The sequence below is a fragment of the Desmodus rotundus genome, chromosome 2 (genome assembly GCF_022682495.2).
Source record: "Desmodus rotundus isolate HL8 chromosome 2, HLdesRot8A.1, whole genome shotgun sequence".
In the NCBI taxonomy this organism is placed as follows: Eukaryota; Metazoa; Chordata; class Mammalia; order Chiroptera; family Phyllostomidae; genus Desmodus; species Desmodus rotundus.
In genome coordinates this window covers 3076980-3095503 of record NC_071388.1, presented here as the reverse complement: position 1 = coordinate 3095503, position 18524 = coordinate 3076980, and the positions used below count along the sequence as shown (strand labels likewise).

Sequence of the window (18524 nt, the reverse complement as noted above, 5' to 3'; positions counted from 1 at the left end):
GACAGAAAGCAGTCAGAGGGGGGACCCGCATCTGCAGGGCTGCCCGGCCTTGGTGGCAGAAGCTGGAGGAATCTCTGGCAGCCCTGTCCCCAGTGTAGTCCTGGCTAGGGGACCCACAGGTCCCAGCCCCCCCGGGAGATGCTGCATCAGTCTGCCCTCACCTGGCTCAGAATTCTTGGGAAGGTGCTGGGACACCCTCTCCAGGAGCAACTCCACCATCCTTTCCAGCCCTTGGAAACCAGTCTCTCAGCTAGACCGGTGCCCCCTTCAGTCCCAGGTCTGCGGGCACCCACGCTGTGTGCAGAGGGAGGAAGGACTCCACCCCAGGTGACCTCGGCGGCCCGAATACCCTCCACTGGGGAGGGTGGAGTCCTGGTCTAGGCTTCAGGATGGCCCAGCACTGGGAAGATGAGGTCCACGCGGCTGATTAGTCCCATTAGCCCTGGAGTGCGGCTGCTGGCAGGAGGGCTTCCTTTGTCCAGTCTGCTCAAAGGACACCACAAGGACCCTTAACCACCTTGGACCCTCATTCTGCGTGCCCCTTCCATGCCCGCCCCGAGTGCAAACGTCCTCGGTGGCCCAGCCCACAGACAGGCCCATCGTCAAGCACAGTCACCACAGGGGCTCCCAGGAGTGGGGACAGAGGGACACATCAGCGGACTCCCTGGAGTAATCTCATACCTGCCGACAACCTTGCAGAATCGTGGCGGGGAGACAAGTCAGCAGGGGGCTTGCCCCTCGTGCAAGAAGAAAACTCTAAACTGAGTCCCTGAAGAGGCTCAGCTGGTTTGGGTAAAAAGACGCTCAGTGTCCCCCTCGGACCCCGTCACAGGCAGGCAGTGGGGACGTTGATGCTGGTCCAGGGCCCACCCACCATGAACGAGGGCTGGGTCCCCGTCCCCCCACCACCCAGCCTGCACACCCACCCCTCCGTCTCTCACACCGACGATCCCCAGAGATGGGCTCCTGTCTCCATTTCAAAGATACAGGGCAGGAGGCGAGCTGGGGTGGGCTCGTCCAGGGCAAGGCCTGAAGGTCACAAGGAGACTGGAGAAAGTGCCTGCTCTGGGGATGCCCAGGAGACCCACAGAGAAGAACCCAGGTTTCCAGATGGCTCTTTAAACCCAGGTTTTGGGTGAGACTTCCGTGAGTTTCTGTGTCTGCTATAACCATTTACCATAAAATCAGTGACTGGAAACAGCACAGACTTATTCCTTTGCAGTTCTAGAAGCCGGAAGTCCAGCATCTAGGTGTCCGCGGGGCCCTACTCTCTCTGGGGCTTCCGGGGAGGGTCCTTCCTGCCTCTTCCAGTTTCTGGTGGCTCCAAGAGTCTTTGGCTTATGGCTGCATCGCTCCAGTCTCTGCTTCAGTCCTCACGTGGCCGCTCCTCCAGTTGGGTCTTTCCCTCTCCTTACGAGAACACCAGCCATCAGATCTAGGGCCCCCCTCCCACATTTGTAGACCCCTACCGTAATTCCATGATCTCATTTGTAGACCCCTACCGTAATTCCATCAGCAATGGCTGTATCTCCAAATAAGGCCGCACTTTGAGATCTTGGGTGGGCATTCAGCCCACTACAGGAATTTTGGGCCAAGAGTTCAGAACAATTCAGACACAGACAAGCCCTCGGCACATGGTCACGTTACCTGATCTCACCAAATGGAAGCTGCTGCTGTAAACCCGACTGCGGTTTCTGCCAGGAGAGGTTTTCACTGCATATTCTCATCCCTCAGCAAATACGCCTTGTCACGATAGCGGATCGTTCAGGCTCAAGGAAGGCAGCGACCTCACTGTTTATGCCGGCAGAGACGTCGATACGAAGAATCGGTTAAACAGGCGTTAGAGAGCCGAAGACGTGGCAGAGGGAACAGCGGCTAAGCAGCACGGAGACGCTCGCTCAGGGAGCCGCCGGCCCACCGGACAAAAGAAAAGGTCACTTGTCACTTGTGTGGAGCTGGCTTCCCTGTAACCACACTACTCGACAGATCGTTTTGGGTGTTTATCCAAAGAAAACGAAAACACTACTTCGAAAAGATATATGCACCCCTATGTTCGTTGCAGCTTTCTTTACGAGAGCCGAGCTGGGGAAGCACCTGGGTGTCCATCGACGGAGGGCCGGATGAAGAAGACGCCGTGTGTACACACGATGGAATATCACCCACAAGAGAGTGAGCTCTCGCCACGTGCAGCAACGTGCATGGACCTGGAGGGTAGTATGCTCAGTGAGACAAGAGAAAGACAAGCACCATATGACTTCACTTACGTGTGGAATCTAAAAACAAACAAAAGGAGCAAATGAAACAAAAACAGACTCATAGAAACAGAGCTCAGAGCGGTGGTTGCCAGAGGGGACGGGGTGGGGGCTGGATGACAAAGGCGAAGGGGAGTGTGGTCAATAGCATCGCAGCAATCTGCACGGTGACAGACAGTTACTAGGATTAGTGGGGCGATCACACTGTAAGGTATACAAGTGCCGAGTCACTGTATCGTACACCTAAACTAACATAACGAATATACTGTTGCATACTAACTGTATCAAATGGAAAATAAAGCAATGATAAGTCCTCGCATAGGCTGCCCGAGGCAGGACATCGGACACGAGGTTGTCCCTTTAAGGCTGAGAGCGAAGGAGCGCAGGGCAGCTGCTCCCAGCACTCGGCAGCCCTTCCATGGCCCTTCTGTGGGGCGCGCACTGGGAGCCTCCTGCTGCTTCACTTTCACGGGCAGCCTTTTGATACTTATGGCAAATAAATGTAAAGAAAACCCCCACAGCATCAGCTATTTTAAGCAAGTCCCCAAGAGTAGGCAGGCCTGACCCCCTCCCCGTCAGGAATGTGGGAATCCGGGGAGAGGCGGAGGGTATGCACTCAAGGGCTGACCCTACATTAAAAGAGAAAAAGGAGGCCCTGGACAGTGTGGCTCAGTGGACTGAGTGCCGGTCTGCAAACCAAAAGGGTTGCTGGTTTGATTCCCAGTCAGGGCACATGCCTGGGTTGCAGGCCAGGTTCCCAGCAGGGGGTGCGCAAGAGGCAGCCACGCATTGATGTTTCTCTCCCTCTCTTTCTCCTTCCCTTCCCCTCTCTCTAAAAATAAAATAAACAAAATCTTTTTAAAAAAAAAGGAGGAAAGGAGACAGAAAGACACCATCGTGCTCTCAAGTCCGAGGGAAGGAGGGGAGGCCCGCTCGGGGCCATGGAGGACTGAGGCATAGGTGCATTTTCCCCCCGCTCTGTGCTCACAGGCTCTTCAGGAGACGCTAGCAGGTGTGGAGGGCCTGGGTGCTCTGACGCAGCTGGCAAGGATGAGAGCTTGGGGGGAAGGGCTGAGTTGTTTGAGCTGATTTCTTGGGTCAAAGACTTTGGGGCCTTACACAGCACGGAGGTGTTCGGTACGTCCCTCCCCCCAGCTCCCCAAGGTTAGATGTTTTCTTGGGGCCCAAGAGGTCTGGACACACTGAATCTGGAACAGACTCTCACTGGACACGCTAACTGAGCAAACAGCAGCCATCAGCTGTGCTTGCCTCACCGCTGGGCAGCGCAGAACCCGTGGGGCGGCACACCACAGACCACGCTGCTGGCAAGGGGCAGTGTCCCTGGATTTCAGAGACAGGGACAAATATTCTCAACGAGTTTGGCCAGCTACGGTGCACAGGCCAAATCCAGCCTTCCATCTGTTTTTATAATAAAGTTTTATTGGAACAATCACACATTTATTTACATACTGTCTGGCACTGCATTCCCATGACAAAGGCAGAGTTGGAGTCTTGTGACAGAGGTCGTGTGAATCACAAATCCAAAAGGATTAACCAGCTGGCCCTTTACAGGAAAGAAAAGTGTGCTGACCCTTGCTCTAGAGCAGGGGTGTCAACTCATTTTCGCTGGGGGCCGCAGCAGCCTCGAGGTCCCTCAAAGGGCCGAATGTAATTTTAGGACTGTATAAATGTAACTTCTCCTTAACTGGGGGCAAGGAGCTAGCGCTGCTACCGTATAAAACAAGGTGGAGGGCCGGATTCCGCCCTTGGGCCTTGCGTTTGCCACCTGTGCTCTAGAACCATCCTAAGTGTTCGCATATGTGGCCAAACTTGGTAACTGTGGGGGACCTTCTGGAGCACGTGACACAGCAGGCACAGAGCAGAAGCACCTGGGCACTCTCCTGCGTCAGGCTGAGGCAGGCAGCTGATAAACATACCCCGTGGTCTTGGGCAGGAGTTTGTCGGTTAAATACAGAATGTTAGAATTTGGAATTTAAAGTATCAATAACTCTCATTAGGCCCATAATTATGCACTTTACAATTTTTCTAGTGCTTTTGTGTGTGTTTGTGTAAAATCCACATATCACTGTTGTGCTAGAAAGAACGCGCGGCTCCACCGTGCAAACGTGGCTGTCTCACCAGCGCCCTCTATTGAGAGCCCTGGGGCTGGACGCCCCTGGGAATCCGACTCCGCAGCTCCGCGGCGGTGGCCTGGTCGTTATAGCAACATCTTGCCACCAGGGGGCAGAGCATCCACGGTTACCGCCGAGTCTCTGCCTCCAGGTAGCGCGTAGAGTGTGCACTGGGAGAGACCATGTGGCTGGTGTTAGCATCAGTCCGCTCAATCAAAGCGAGCATGGAGCATGAATTCCTGAATTTCAAAGGGCTCTTTTTTTTTTTTTTTTTTTGGTTAAGAGTCTGGGCAACCGCAGGTGCAGTCTTCCACCTCATTCCTCAGGCAGCTATTTCTCTAACACAGGGGAACGTTCATAGAAGTTGCAAACCAGGGGCAGAGACGAAGTCCAGGGAACCGGATTTAAAATGTCTGAAAGCTAGAATTTCAAACGTACCAGCATAGAAGCAGCTGATTCCCCCAAAGAGTCAGTTAATAATGTTCCTTGCAAACTCAAAAACTTAGATTTGCCTTTCAATAGATAGTAGACACATGTAAAGAGAATAAACAAATCCTTTAAGGGGCTGCCGCTCAGAGGCAATGAAAGGATCCCTGGGCCTCCTCTCTGAGACAGTCTGAGCAGGGTGCCCAGCTCTTCCCTGCGAAGGGTACCCAGCATGCACCAGTCTGCTTCCAGCCTATTTGCCTCCTCCTTAGTGGTACACTGACCACGGCTCCCCATCGGAGCGCAGACATCCGCCTCATTCCTTTGTGTGTGAATAGGATCCCATGGTGTCAATTTCCATACCATGGGGCATTTATAGGTGGTTTCCCCTGCACATCTGTCCTGGAAACAGCTGTCACACACCTACGTCCCCCAAATTCCTAGAGGACTGAGCAGTCGGAAGATACTTAGGCTATAAAATTCGAACATGTTGGTTCTCCTCGATAGTGATGCCGGCAGCTGCCCCTGTGTGCCTGAGACCATTCCCACTGCTTCCTGAGCCCTGTGGACAGACCCATTTCACAGGCGACCTTGACTCCTCAGCAAGTCCTGAAGGAGTTCTCTGCGTAATTTTAACTTGCATGTACATCATTATGCATGAGAACGAGCATGGTTTGTTCTGCCTTAGAAACATTCGCATTTCCTTCATCGTGACTAGTCTTCCCGTGTTTTGGCCATCTTTCTGTTGAGATGCTGACCTGTTTCTTAATGTTAAAAGCCTTTGGAATATTAAGGAATTTGCCACTTGAGCACATGTGTTGCGAGTGATTTCTCCCAGTTTATCATTTATTTATTTCTTGAGTCTGTTAAAAGCCTTTTGTTTTTGCTGCCAAGACATTTTTAATTCTTCAGTCTTGTCTTTTGTGATTTCTGACGTCTGTGGCGAGCTTGGAAAGACCGTCAGAACCTGGGAGAATAAAAATAAATCTCCCATGTTTGTCCTAGCTCCTTTGTAGCTTTATTTTAAAAGTTATAACTTAGCTCCATCTGGAACTTATTTTTGCTACGAGCATCAAACTGGAGACCCGCTCTCCCTCTCGCCCAGAGGTCTGTGTTCTCCCACGCATTTATGAAATACTCGTCTTTTGTCCACTGATTTGAAACACCCTTCTCTTTCATACTATTTTCCTGAGCGTTTTCAAGTCTGTTTCTGTTCTGTTGATCTGTCTGCCTGTTTCTGTGCTCGGACTACACGCTTTTGATTTCTGCGTTTGCTTTATGTTTTAACATCTTGCAAGACTATTTCATAATTTCCCCTCCCTGGAATTTTCTTGGCTGCTCTTGTGTGTTGACTTTTCCATTTGAATTTTAGACTCAACTTGCTCATGTTAATTGGAAAGGGGCAAGGCTCTCAAAGTCCTTGTTTAAATAAGAAATCTAACAGATTTCTTTCCCTCATCCCTGGAAGAGAGGAGGGAAGCCAAAGAGGACCCGTGGAGGTTTATTCCTTGGAGGAGACAGGTATCCATTAATACACGTCTGCAGGGCCAGCATGATGCGGTAAGAACCCCAGTCCACTCAGCCTTTGGGGAAGTTAGGGCTGCTTTCCTCAGGGTGCAGCAGCCGCCTGGCCCGCCCAGGGGATTTGCCGGGTGCTTTGTTGGAATAACACCTGTGCTGTGCACCCTGCCTGCTCTGCTTTGCAGCTGCTGAGGAAGAAGCACACTTTCTCCTTTTGATTTTGCTTCACTAATCCCATCGTGAGGCCCCACCCTTGTGACCTCATCTAATCCTAATCCCCTCCCCAGGAGGCTCCGCCTCCAAATACTGTCACATTGGGGCTTAGGGCTTTGACATGTGAATTTGAGAGGGACATCTTTCAGTTCTGAGCAAGCGTCACTCGGCCCCGCCTCAGTTCGGACTAATCAAGTTCTGCCCATTCTTCTTTCTAAATGTCTCTTGATCCATTGGCTTTCGTCTTTCTCTGGTCCTCCAGTTCCAGAAGCCCCTCTCTGCCCCTCCCTGCAGACAGGCAGTGACGTTCACTGTCTCTAAATGCTGGAAAACACAATAAGATTAAAAGAAAAGGCAAGAATGACATTTAAATTAAAGATTTTCAAAATGCACTGAACACCTCTTAAATGCCCTCCTGAAGGCTGCCCCACCCCCACGCTGCCCCCCCTCCCTGGGCAGAGGCGGACCTGTTCAGAATCTCCTGTTGGAGCAGGACACACCACAAGAGCCCTTTGTCTGGATGGCCCCCTGGGGCTCCTGATGGGACCCTTTCAGTGTCCTTTTGCCCTGCACGGGTCAGGACTGGCGGTGAGGTCTGCCCCCCAGAAAACCCACCTTAGAAAGAAGACTGTCTGTGGATTCAAGCATTTATTCACTGACATTTTTTCAAAATGCCAGCTCTGACAGCTTTAAATTCAAAACCACTTGTTTCTCGGCACCGCCCCTCCTTTTTTTGGACAAATCCACATCCTTGTTACCCTGGCTGACAATTCAGACATCTTCAAAGCTCCCTGGCAATTCGGTGAACCAAAAATTTAAAAAGAAAAACAAAAGGGGTGAGTCTCTAACGTCAGAGGAGTTAGGGGGAGCAGGGTGGGGTGGGGTGGAGTGGGGGTAAGGGGAGGAGGTGCTCGCTCCCAGAACTGTGGCTCAGCCAAATATTTACCGGAGTAGCTTTGCGGGACAGCATTCGGGCCAGTATTTGTCCAGACCGAACCGGAGGCCTAAGGAGACGCACACCAGGAGGAAGGAAATTCTTGACCCTCGCGTCGGTATGAGTTGTTCCTTGTCACTGTTGTGTAAGCATTCAGAATGACCAACAGTGCCCAGCACACGGCCCGCGGAGGCGGTGGCTGCCCGGCCCTGTGACAGTGGGCTTGGCCACCCCCGTCCCAGTGACCGCGCACTTTTCATTCGATGGCACCACGTGGCCATGGCCATGACAGAGTAGCAAGCCCCTGCTGGAAAGAGTGTTTGTACTTTTCTATGTAACCCTCAAGCTCCCCCCTCCCCTCCGACTGCGCGTCACAGTGGGGCAAGGTGTGGGTGGACAGGTAGGATGCCGTGAGAAAGCACTGGGCTCAGCAAGGGCCCCACACTGAGGACCGAACCATAAGGCAGAACACAACCGGCCCCCACAGTCCCCTTCATGGTCCCTGCAGTCCCCTGTCCTTTACCCTGACTTTGAACATCATAGTTTGATTTGAGCCAACAAGGAGGGTTCAAGGTCATGGATACGCCTGAGCAGTGAGTGTCTACATAATTCAACTCCAAGGGCAAGCGCTCAGGAGAACTCATGGACCCTGGGTCCAGCGTGCAGGGGACGCCCAGGTGGTGGAGGGAGAGCGCCTTTGGTGCCAGGTATCCCAGCTCGGTCCCCTACAGGTTGTGTGGCATTGGGCATCTCATTTCACTGAGCCTGAAAGCCAGCCCCTGCCCTGAAGTGGGAACTGTCCTCCTGCCCCACAGGGACCTAGAGGCAGAGACCCCCCACGGTCCTGACCCAGAGCTGGCCCCCCACCTCCACGCCCTTGGTGGCAGCGCGACAAGACAACAGGCCGCCTTTCCTGCTGCCTCCCCGCTGGGCTGAAGGCCAAGGCCCTGTGCCTTCACAGATGGCTCCCTCTGCAGCCTCCGCCTCTTGGGCACCAGCTGTCAGGCCCCTCCCTGCCCCTCGGCGCCTGTGTGGGCAGCGCTCCCCATCAGACACCTCCACAGGAGCAGCCCCACCCGGGGTTGCTTCCCTCCTGCCTTCCTGGGACCTGTGGGTGTGGAATCCAGGCGCACCTACCTTGCAGGGGAGGAAACTGCAGCTCTCAGAGGGCAGGGACTTGCCTGGGGTCACACAGCGAGGGCACGGCTGGGACCCCGACTCCCGGCCAGTCACCCCATACAGCGCAGGGGTCTGTGTAGGGATCGCCACCCCAGTGGCAGTGTGGGCAGAGCTGTGGTCCGGCCCCTGCAGGGCAGGAGACAGCAGGAGCCTGCAGAGAACTTGGCCAAAGAGTCACATCAGCGGCTGGGCTGATCACTGAACAGGACACACAGCACTGAGTTCAAATCCTTTAAGGTATGAAGAATATACAGTGAGAATTCTGCCTCCCGGCCACCCACCCCTGCCCAGGTCTCCCCACCACGGACCCGCCCTTCCTCTGCTGGGCACCCCTAAAGCGGCCTTCAGTGCCCACCCGAGCGAAGTCAGAGCCCTACAATTTTCCCCCTGCCTGTTTCCATGGATGTAACACACTCTCTTCTTTGCTGGTCTGTTGAACAGCACATCTCAGAGACCTTTCACATCAGCACACAAATAACTTCCCCACTCTTTTTCACAGCTGCACGGTATTCCATTGCAGATCTACGTTACCTTGTTAAAATGTAACCCACACCCCACGCACGTCGCTCAGGTAGAGTGTGCAGTTCAGAGGCTTGAGCGTGTTCCCAGAGCCGCGAGACCAGCCCCAGGATCGGTTTACCACCCGCCCAGCCCCCAAGCTCCCCCTCAGCCCTCGGCCACAGCGGAACCCCTTCCGTCTGTACAGACTTGTCGATTTTTGGCATCTCACATAAATGGAAACAGACGCTATGTTGACCTTCGTAACTGACTTCTTTCACTTAGCTAGTGTTTCTAAGGTTTATCTAATTTGTAACAGGCATTATTTTTCATTGCCAAATAATATTCCCTTGCAGGAATACACCGCATTTTAGTTCTCCATTCACTGGCTGGGTGGCATTCGGGCAGTTTCCACTGTGTAGCTATTATGGGCGATGCTGCTGTGAACGGTTGTGTGCAGGTTTTGTCTGGGTGTGTTTTCAGTCCTTCTGGGGGTGGACCTGGGAGTGGAACTGCTGATCACATGGCCGATTTTATCACTGACTGAGCTAGTCCCCCATTGATGACAACTGCATCGAATGGCACTTGAAAAGCCACAGCCCTCGCCGGTTTGCAGGGCATGGTCGTGGCAGCGAGGATTCGGGAGAAATGGGGCCGGGAACGAGGGCTGCAGGACCAGATCTCTCAAGAGCCAGGATGAATCTGCTTAGATTCCAGTGTGCCTGTGACTCACTCCTCACGGCCTGGCCTGTGGGCCCATGGCTCACTGAGCCCTGCGGGGGGGTGCTGTGGGCCCCCCAGCTGATCCTTCTGTTCCTTCCTGTCTGGTTCCCACCTCCAGGAGACAGTCTGAGAGGAAGCTGGTGACCCTTGCCTGTGGAGTTTCCTGGCCCTATGACAAGGGGCCTCCGCCACACCTGACCCTGTGCCACGCCTGCAACAGGTGCAAAACAGGGCAGATCAGGAACTGTCCAGGCTGTAAGCCGGTGAGCCAGCCTCAGGGACAGCGCCCCGCCACTGCAGGGCCAGTGGGCCCTGGGGGAGCTGGCGAAGGCTCGGTGCCGGCCGTTTTCAACAGTTCTTCTGCGTCAGACCTTCCCAGACAAGCTGAAACCGGGAGGCGCTGTTCATCCTGAGGCAACAGGAGACCATTGGACTTCAATCCTCTGATCGACTGACTGAGACAGTTCTCCCAGTTCGCCTCTGCGGAGTTTCTGTTCAGTGCTGCCCCGCCCTTGCTGGGGTGTCCTGTTACTCCCCCCCACGCAGGAGTCTCTCAGTGCGGCTGGACTCCAGTGGTGTTGTGACCATTTGCCAAGCAGGGTCCCCCTTCATCGGCTTCCCAGGAGTCGAGGAAAGGCGCCTCCTCATGGCAGGTGAGTGTCCTGCCGCGACGCGAGGACGGGCAGCTCTGGCAGCACCGTCCTCTTCACGGCAGGGCGAGCTGGAAGCGGTTTTCCACCACGCTGCCCCTCGCTTACTCTTACTGCTTTCAGAACAGAGAGGCAGAGAACAGTGTGCTTCACTGGTTAAGAGAGTGAGCTTCTTTCCTGCGGGAAATGGACTGGTTTTAAAATAATTCAGTGTTCTAGTTTTATTGGGTGTTTTTATGTGCTTGACAATCCCATCATTCTATAACGATTCACAGAGAGTTCTGTGTACATGTGTGTTCCAAGTTTAAACACGTTCTCTTGCCCTAATTAAGCTTATGGGGTTCTTGTTGGGGTGATTTGTTTGTTAGGGATTATGGGAAACGCCCTCCTTCTTTACCTAAAGTTCACAAACACCCTGCCGGCGGTGGTGTTGAATTCCCGAGGGTTCTGGTGTTTCTTATGAGTGACCAGTCCTGCATAATCAAACCTGTTAATCTGGGCTTTGTCAGATGTGATTTGTACGGTTATTTTTAACTGGTTTCTCCCCTCATCTAAACGTAGCGAGGTTATTCACGCATTCTGACAATTCACGGCCATAAAAAATACCAGCTGCTCTGAATCCGGCATTAGTGAAATGAATCAGCAACAAACCGGCATCAGCGAGCAGGCGTTTGTGGAGTTCCTGCGGTCCGCCCAGCGGGCTGCGGGGTTGGCGCAGAAACGCCGTCAGCTCACCTGCGTTCGCTTACAGCAAGCAGCAGGGGGTGGAACCGGGAGAACTCGGGGGCGGGGGGGGGGGGGGGGGGGGGGGGGGGGGGGGGGGGGGAACGCCTCATGGCCTGTCCGCGCCTTCTCTAGCTTTCATCACTCTGGTCCCGCGGGCTCCGCTAGAGAGAAACAGTTTTCAGTTAAACGGCGGTTAAGATCGTAATCTCCTGGTCCTGGAAGTGTGCCCGGCATCTTTACCCAAGGGCACTTCTCCGTGGAGGCCGGGAGAGTGCCCACTTGGACTCTGGCGTCTGAAATGGCTTTCCTTCCAAAAACGGTGCACAAGGCATAAACTGTACCAACGGGACCCGGGACGAGCACAGAGCCTCCACCTCCTCTCTCCGGTGGGCAAGCAGGGGTGCGATTTCCTGTGTGTTCTCCCGGAGGTATTTTTATCTCTGCACGTACCAGCTTCAAGCAAACACAGGGCCCCCTTCATTTACACGTCTCATTCGTGTCACATTGTATCGCAGCTGGGTTACTTTTTACTTCGTGAATTTTTATGGCTGCATAGTTCCGCTGCATGGAGGTCCCGAAATGTATTCGCCATCCCTGACATCGATGCTGTTCAGGCCGCCCTTGAGCATTGGCTGTCACACCGCAGTGACTCACCTCAACCACACTTCGTCCCAGGCCTGTTCCGCCGCCCCTTTAGGGTGGCTTCCTACGGCGGGAACGGCTGGATCGAAGGCAAGTGCGTTCGTCACGCCAAAGCGCCCTCCGGACTGGTCCTGTGGATTCACACCCTCGGTGGCTGTGGAGCCGCGGCTGGCTCGCCCACACGGTGTACCTGGAACGTGAATTTGCACACCCGACAGCTATCAGAATGGAATCGTGTTGTTGTCTTACTTTGCGTTTTTCTTATTCTGAGTGACACGGAGAAGTTTTTTCACGCTCAAGGTCCATTTCTTTTTCTATAACTCAATCGCTCATATCCTCAGCGTATTTTTTTCTACCAGAGTTTTGGTCTTTGTCTTCTAGAACTGAAGTTATGAAGAGAAATTCAAAGGTCTGAATTGTAGTTTTTCTCGCTTGTCACTTTTCTTGGTTTTATTGTACGCAATAACTTCAGAGTTTTCATGTAGTTGAATTTAACATTCATTTTCTTTTTCCTCCTTTTCTCCCCCTCTGAATTTTTGCGTTGTGCTTAGAGAGGGCTCTCCTACTCTGCGATGATAAAGGGAAAAAACCTACTGTGCTTTTCCCCCATACTTTACATTGTTTCTTCTTTATGTTGAAATCTTTGATTTCTCGGCACTGTTTCTGGACGTGAGGTGAGGGGTGGGGACCCAACGCTGTATCGCTCCGAAGCTCACTGCATAATTCATCCTTCTCTCACAGACGTCCCAAATTCCACTCTCTAACCTTCTGATGGCGTTTTGCTCCGTCTGCTCAGTCCTGTGCCCCACACCACACTGTCGTAGCTGCCGTATCTTTGTGGGGAGACTTTTCAGGGAGAGCGTGCCTCATTCTTTACAGCCCTCCACACCCGTTGCAAAGCCCAGGAAGCCACAGCTGGGCTGTGGGCAAGGGAAATAGTCCTTTCTTCCAAAAAATGTAAATTATTCCCCTGACTGGCTAGTTTTACATTTCTGGCTAGGCTAATTTCCGTCCATCACCCTCTTTCCCACGTACTTTCTAATTAGTCTTGACAGTTCATTTTTCAACATGTGCAGTCTGTCTAGTTCACAAAGAAATTCTACTGACACTTTTATTGCAGATTATTTCAGGGAAAACTGACATCTTTCTGATGCTTCGTCCCCTGTTCTAAAATGTGGCATTTTGAACCCTTTTGATTCTTCAAAGTGTATTGACACGTATGTGCTGGGCTCCTGCCCTCTCCACAAAGGAGGCCTCTTCCAGCGCTCCCGCCTCTGCCACTGATGTGACAACCTCGCCGTCACTGGCCTGGCCAGGCAGCCCCCAGCCCAGGACACTGGGTCTCATCTGGTTCTTTCTGTTCCTCAGGGGTCAAGTGCACTCCTCTGGGAGCCCCCAACGAGACCCGGGCCGGCCCCGCCCTGGGGCACCTGCTGAGGGACCAGCTGGAGGGCAGGGACGGCACCAACGCCACCAGGGCCCTGAGGCTCCCAGACGGGACCGGCGCTGCCTGGTACATCCTCACCATCATTGGCATCTACGCGGTGGTCTTCCTCTTCCGGCTGGCCAGCAACATCCTCAGAAAGAGCGACAAGTCCTTGGAAGACATTTATTACTCCAATTTGACCTCCGAACTCAAAAAGAAGGGCCTCCAGAGCAAGGCAGTCAAATGCCCCGCGCTGACCATTGGCAGCAGAGCCGCCCTGTCACCCAGCCTGGCCAGCCCAGAGCCAGGACGTGCGACCAGTGGGACCCAAACCGACATCCAGGGGATCCCTTAACAAGTGAGGCAAGCAGGTCCCCACACAACAGGCCCAGCCTTCCTGCGGTGTCAGCGGAGGGCAGCTTTGGGCTCTCGAGAACAGGGGAACCTCGAGACAGGGGTCAAGCCCCTGAGTGGGGCCGGAAGATCATCGCTGGGCCCTGGGCTCTCCTGGCGGGTGGTGTGTGAATGAAGCCAGTATCCTCTGTCCTTCTCGGGCTTTCTGGTGCTTTGAGACGGGACAGCAGGGGCAGTGGCTTCCAGCCAGACTCTCCCTGCCCTGGAAAAGCTTGTTTTCCGGGGGAGGGCAGGGGCATCCACTGTTCTCAGAGGAATCCGGGAGACACCTGGGGTGTCCATGAAGGTGGCCTCTCATCACAGAAAGAAGGTTGAATTGGGAGCCCAGGGCCCTGGACAGAACGTCAACTCCAAGGGGTTGCGTGAACTTTGAGTGGCTAGAGGCTCACCTGGGACAAGTGGGGACTGGGACGTAGGGTCGCACAGGGCAGTTCGCTCTCTGGAATGGAACCAAAGTCATTACTATCAGAAGTTAGTTCTTCATTTTCATCTAAAGAGTAGGATCCACTGGAGAAAAACATTAGTTTTGGAGTCAGAAGAACCGAACTCTAGTCTGCGTTTCATTACCTGCCACTTGGGTGTGAATCTGAGTTTCCATGCAGATAAATCGAGGACAGTAATGCCAGTTCTGTGGACCTTACAAAACAGATGTGAGCGAATGAGGTCATACACATGAGTGCATTTTGAAAAGAAAAATAAATGCATAAAATAAGCCTGGTGGGGGTGGTGGTGGTGGATGCTGAGGTTGGGGTGGGTATTGGGGGTGATGGCGGTGACGGCTGGTACTGGTGGTGGGGGTGGTGGTGGACGCAGAGGTTGGGGTGGGTATTGGGGGTGATGGCGGTGACAGCTGGTACTGGTGGTGGGGGTGGGGGTGGACGCTGAGGTTGGGGTGGGTATTGGGGGTGATGGTGGTGACGGCTGGTACTGGTGGTGGTGGTGGGGGTGGACGCAGAGGTTGGGGTGGGTATTGGGGGTGATGGTGGTGACGGCTGGTACTGGTGGTGCGGTGGTGCTGATGCCTTTGTGAAACAGGAAGGAACCCGTCCACGGCGACTCCTCTCTCAATGAGGGCTGCACTGCCGCATGCTACGGGAAAACCCGTCTGCGTAGCCCCTGGTGCCCTGTCCTCTGGCTCAGGCCCACGACATTCGAGTTTTACACGCAGATGCTTTTAGGGTTTGCTAGGGGCTGAACCTTGGTCTGGATGGCCTCAGCGCCAGCAGGACTCCAGGGGTCGGGGCCCCCCCGGCTTGGACCTGGCACCCATGACGCCCAGAGTGGAGGGGCGGCCTCGGGGCCCCGACACTGCTGCAGCCTGGGGAGTGGGGTGAGGAGCCCCCACAAGGCCAAGTCCAGTGGGGTGTGACTTAAACAGATGGCCGTGACGTCTCCCGCACCACTGGATTCGTGGGATAAGCACAGGCACACAGCCATTGATACCTGTGGCAGCTGTTCTAGTTTTATTGGGGGGGCGGGGGGGCGGTTAACCAGCTCACGAACATTCCCTTTTCTTACAGCGAGCAGGCTGGGTGCCGGGTAGAAGAGCGGTGGGCGGAGCTGCGGCAGCACTTCCCGTGTTGACTTAAACTGGCCAGTGTACCGCTGTAGAACATCAGCTACCCCGCAGTGGAGGAGAAGGAAGCCCAGAAGTGTTTTCTAGAAAGCGGGGGGTCTGAGAGAGAAGGCTGTCCTTGGGAAGGGGGGCTGTGGCGGCGACTTCCTGGCTGGCGACATCCTATCTGTGCCCTGGGAAGGGGTCAAGGTGTTGCCTTGTAAGTCATCATGGAGACGTGTCCCTCCTGCCCCTGCTGAAACTCCCCAGGTGGCAGGTGACTGGGGAAGCTCCTGATCTCCCCAGACCCTCCACGCCCCCGGTGGACCGTGCATCCATGAAGAAAAAGCCTCCAAGGGGCCACGTCCCGGGCGCAGGCAGGGAGGTCTCTGGGCATCTGGCCACCGCAGTGCAATGGTTTGTTTCTGTCCAGGCTCCGCCACCTCCGGGTCCCACCCCCGTGCCGGCTGGGCCTCCCTCTGGACGGTGAGGTTGGGGTGCAGATGGCATCTGCAGGGGTGGCTGCTGGCTCAGCCCTGAGTCCTCTCTGTGGGTCCCTCTTAGGCTCCTGGACTCCACCCCAGTCGCCTCCAGGGCCTGGCAGGTGCCCTCATAAAGAGAGGACATTGGGACAGAAACGTGCGCCCACAACAGAAGACTGTGTAAGGCCACAGGGACAAGGTGCCACCTGCAAGCCAAGGAGAGAGGCCTCGGGAGAAACCAGACCCACCCACACCCTGCTCTTGGACTTCCAGCCTCCAGAACTGGGAGACAATGAACTTGTTGTTTTAGTGAAGCAGCCTCTGGTGCTTTGTTACGGCAGCCCCAGCAGACTAGTACAACTGCCCATCTCCGTCCCAGGCCGCTGGCAGGAGCAACGTCAAAGACCGTTCACACGGGTGGACTTCTCATTCACATCTGTCCCATCGTAGAAGCTAGAGGGCAATCATCCTGATACCTGTTCCACCATGCTTCCCAATCCCAGGGGACTGTGTCTGTGGGGCGGGCCCAACTGTCAGAAAGCCCTTTGTGACGTCGCCGCTCTGGCCAGAACTCCGCACAGGGAGCCGGGCAGGCTCTCCGACCTGCCCTAGGGGCCGCCATGCCTCACTTGGCCAGCCCGCTTCTAAGAAACATTGTTACCAGAAGTCCCTTTGACAGCTACAGGAGGAAGCAGTGCTTGCAGTATTTGAAAACCCTGCGGACCCTGCAGTACGATGGGTTTACGACTGTGTACTTGGGGGAAACGGAGATCTCCGAAAGTCTCGTAACTGGGGAAGAGCTCAGCGAGGGGCATGTCCGGCCAGGCCCCGCCTGGTGCATCGTGCATGCGGGCGGCAGCCAAGGGTGGGTGCCGTGGCGCCATCGGATGTTCCTGCGGGACGAGCTGTGTGTCAGACGAGATGACGGCCTGTTCCTGGAGTTCTGCGACGTGCTGAGGAAGGCCTACGGGAAGTGCGCCGTTGTGGTCAAGGACAGGAGGCGGCAGGACGTGACGAGGCCAAAGGAAGACAGAGGGCCTGAGGCCCGGGCCCACGTCCCAGCGGTCATCCACCTAACGAGCATCACGTGCCACCCAGAGGTGGCCAGGTCCTGCGGCCACGAACTCCTCTCCCTACCCCCCCCTTCCACCTACCTGACCCCTCTGGACTCGGCCTGGTCCTCTCTGAAGTGGTTCATCATCAACAGCAGAAGGGAGTTTTGCTTGCAGTCCATCGGTGGCATCTATTCTTACCAGTACATACTCCTCGGCGAGCTGGTCAGCAGAGGAATCGAAAGGATAACCCCGAGCAAGTGGAGGGCCCTGGTTAACAAAGTGCGGAGGTGGGAAAACTACTACCTTGGGAAGTTTTCTTAAGGGGGAGGCCCCCCGACAAGCAGTCAGATGTGCTAGGGTGTGGTCTTCACCACCTGACTCCCTCGGGCTCGATGCGGACCAGACCGCTGTGGCCAAGCACATGACCGCGACCCCCAGGCACGCCGCAAGGACGGGCGCTGCCGTTCATTAAAACTTCTTGGACCAGCAGGGGTCTTGACCTCTGTCTTGTTAAGGCAATGCCAAGGGCAACATCAGGGGGAGGGTTCGGCCCACCCAGCGGCTTGGTGGTGAGCAAGGGTGAGCGAAACTAAGATTGTGTGGTCCAAATTCAGGTCTCAGACAAAAAGAGTATCACATGTGCAGTCCCCCCGAAAGTCAACATTCAGTAGTGTTCCAACCAGGGTCAGCCCCCCAAAATCATCCACATGGAGCCAGCATGCCACCTGCGCAGACCTGGCCCATACGGCGGCTGAACAGGCCCTTCCCTTCCCACTGCCCAAAGGCAAGGTGGCGGAGGGGGTGCCAGAGGCCTCCAGGGAGGTGACACCCCGTCCAGGCAGTGACTGGTGCAAGTGGGACTAGGTGGGGGAAGAGGTGGCATGGGTGGGGGTTGCAGAACCCAGTTACCTGGCCCATCTCCTGCCCCAACTCCAAGTCCCCCAACCGACTGGCACCCTGGGTTCTGATACCTGGGCCCCCGCAGCTGGGACAAAAGCACCCAGTTCCAGTTTGGGGCGGCTGCTCATGCAGGTTGAGAGGATTGTGGTGGTATTTTTCACCTTTACGGAGAAAGCCCTGCCTCCGATTAAACACAAAGTTCACTCTTATTTATACATGTCCGGGCAGTAATTTTACCATGGAAGTCGTTGTACCAGGGTGTCAAACATGACTTACCAAAGCGTCTCCCCAGCCCTAACAGACTTCCTCACACACGAGATCAGGAGGCCAGCCCCTGCCAGCCAAGCACAGGGGCCTCGGCTTCTTTGCCTGCCTTCCCGCCCTGCTTCCCTGTGGATCCTCCCCGCATTATCAAGAAACACTGTGTCCGGTGAAGACGCATATTCAGTGCCATTAGGCAACGAAGTGGTGAACTTCTAGAGCATTTCGTTGTGCATTTTACCTGGGGCGGGAGTGCACCTGCAAAGCCAGCCCCTCAGACCAGGGAGCCAGGTGCTTCCCATGGCTGCCCATCCCACCCGACAGCCAGCAGCACTGTTAGTTTCCTGCGGCCGCTGGAACAAAGTGCCGCAATCCCGGTGGCCTGAACGACAGACTTACTCTCTCCCAGCTCTGGGGGCCTGAAGTCCAAAGTCAGCTCCACTGAGTCAAAATCGAGGTGCCAGCAGGGCCCCAATCCCTCTGGAGGCTTCCGGGAGAAACTGGTCCTCCCCTCTGCTGGCTTCCGGTGGCTGCC

General features: G+C 54.9%; 2 protein-coding genes across 2 annotated transcripts; both read left to right on the top strand.

Annotated features, from left to right (window-relative positions):
- Positions 1 to 10056: 10056 nt before the first annotated feature.
- Positions 10057 to 14431, top strand: SMIM34 (small integral membrane protein 34). Its single transcript, XM_045194747.2, has 2 exons — positions 10057 to 10531; positions 13265 to 14431. The coding sequence occupies exons 1-2, from the start codon at positions 10525 to 10527 to the stop codon at positions 13675 to 13677; spliced, it is 420 nt and encodes a 139-aa protein (XP_045050682.1). The 5' UTR covers positions 10057 to 10524; the 3' UTR covers positions 13678 to 14431.
- A 304-nt stretch (positions 14432 to 14735) lies between these two features.
- Positions 14736 to 17915, top strand: C2H21orf140 (chromosome 2 C21orf140 homolog). Its single transcript, XM_024561040.3, has one exon. It carries the CDS (start codon positions 16394 to 16396, stop codon positions 17147 to 17149), a length of 756 nt encoding a protein of 251 aa, XP_024416808.2. The 5' UTR covers positions 14736 to 16393; the 3' UTR covers positions 17150 to 17915.
- The last annotated feature ends 609 nt before the right edge of the window (positions 17916 to 18524 follow it).

What these genes read in the sequence shown, in the direction of transcription:
- C2H21orf140 (XM_024561040.3), top strand. Translation starts at nt 16,394, where the DNA reads ATGCCTCACTTGGCCAGCCCGCTTCTAAGAAACATTGTTACCAGAAGT.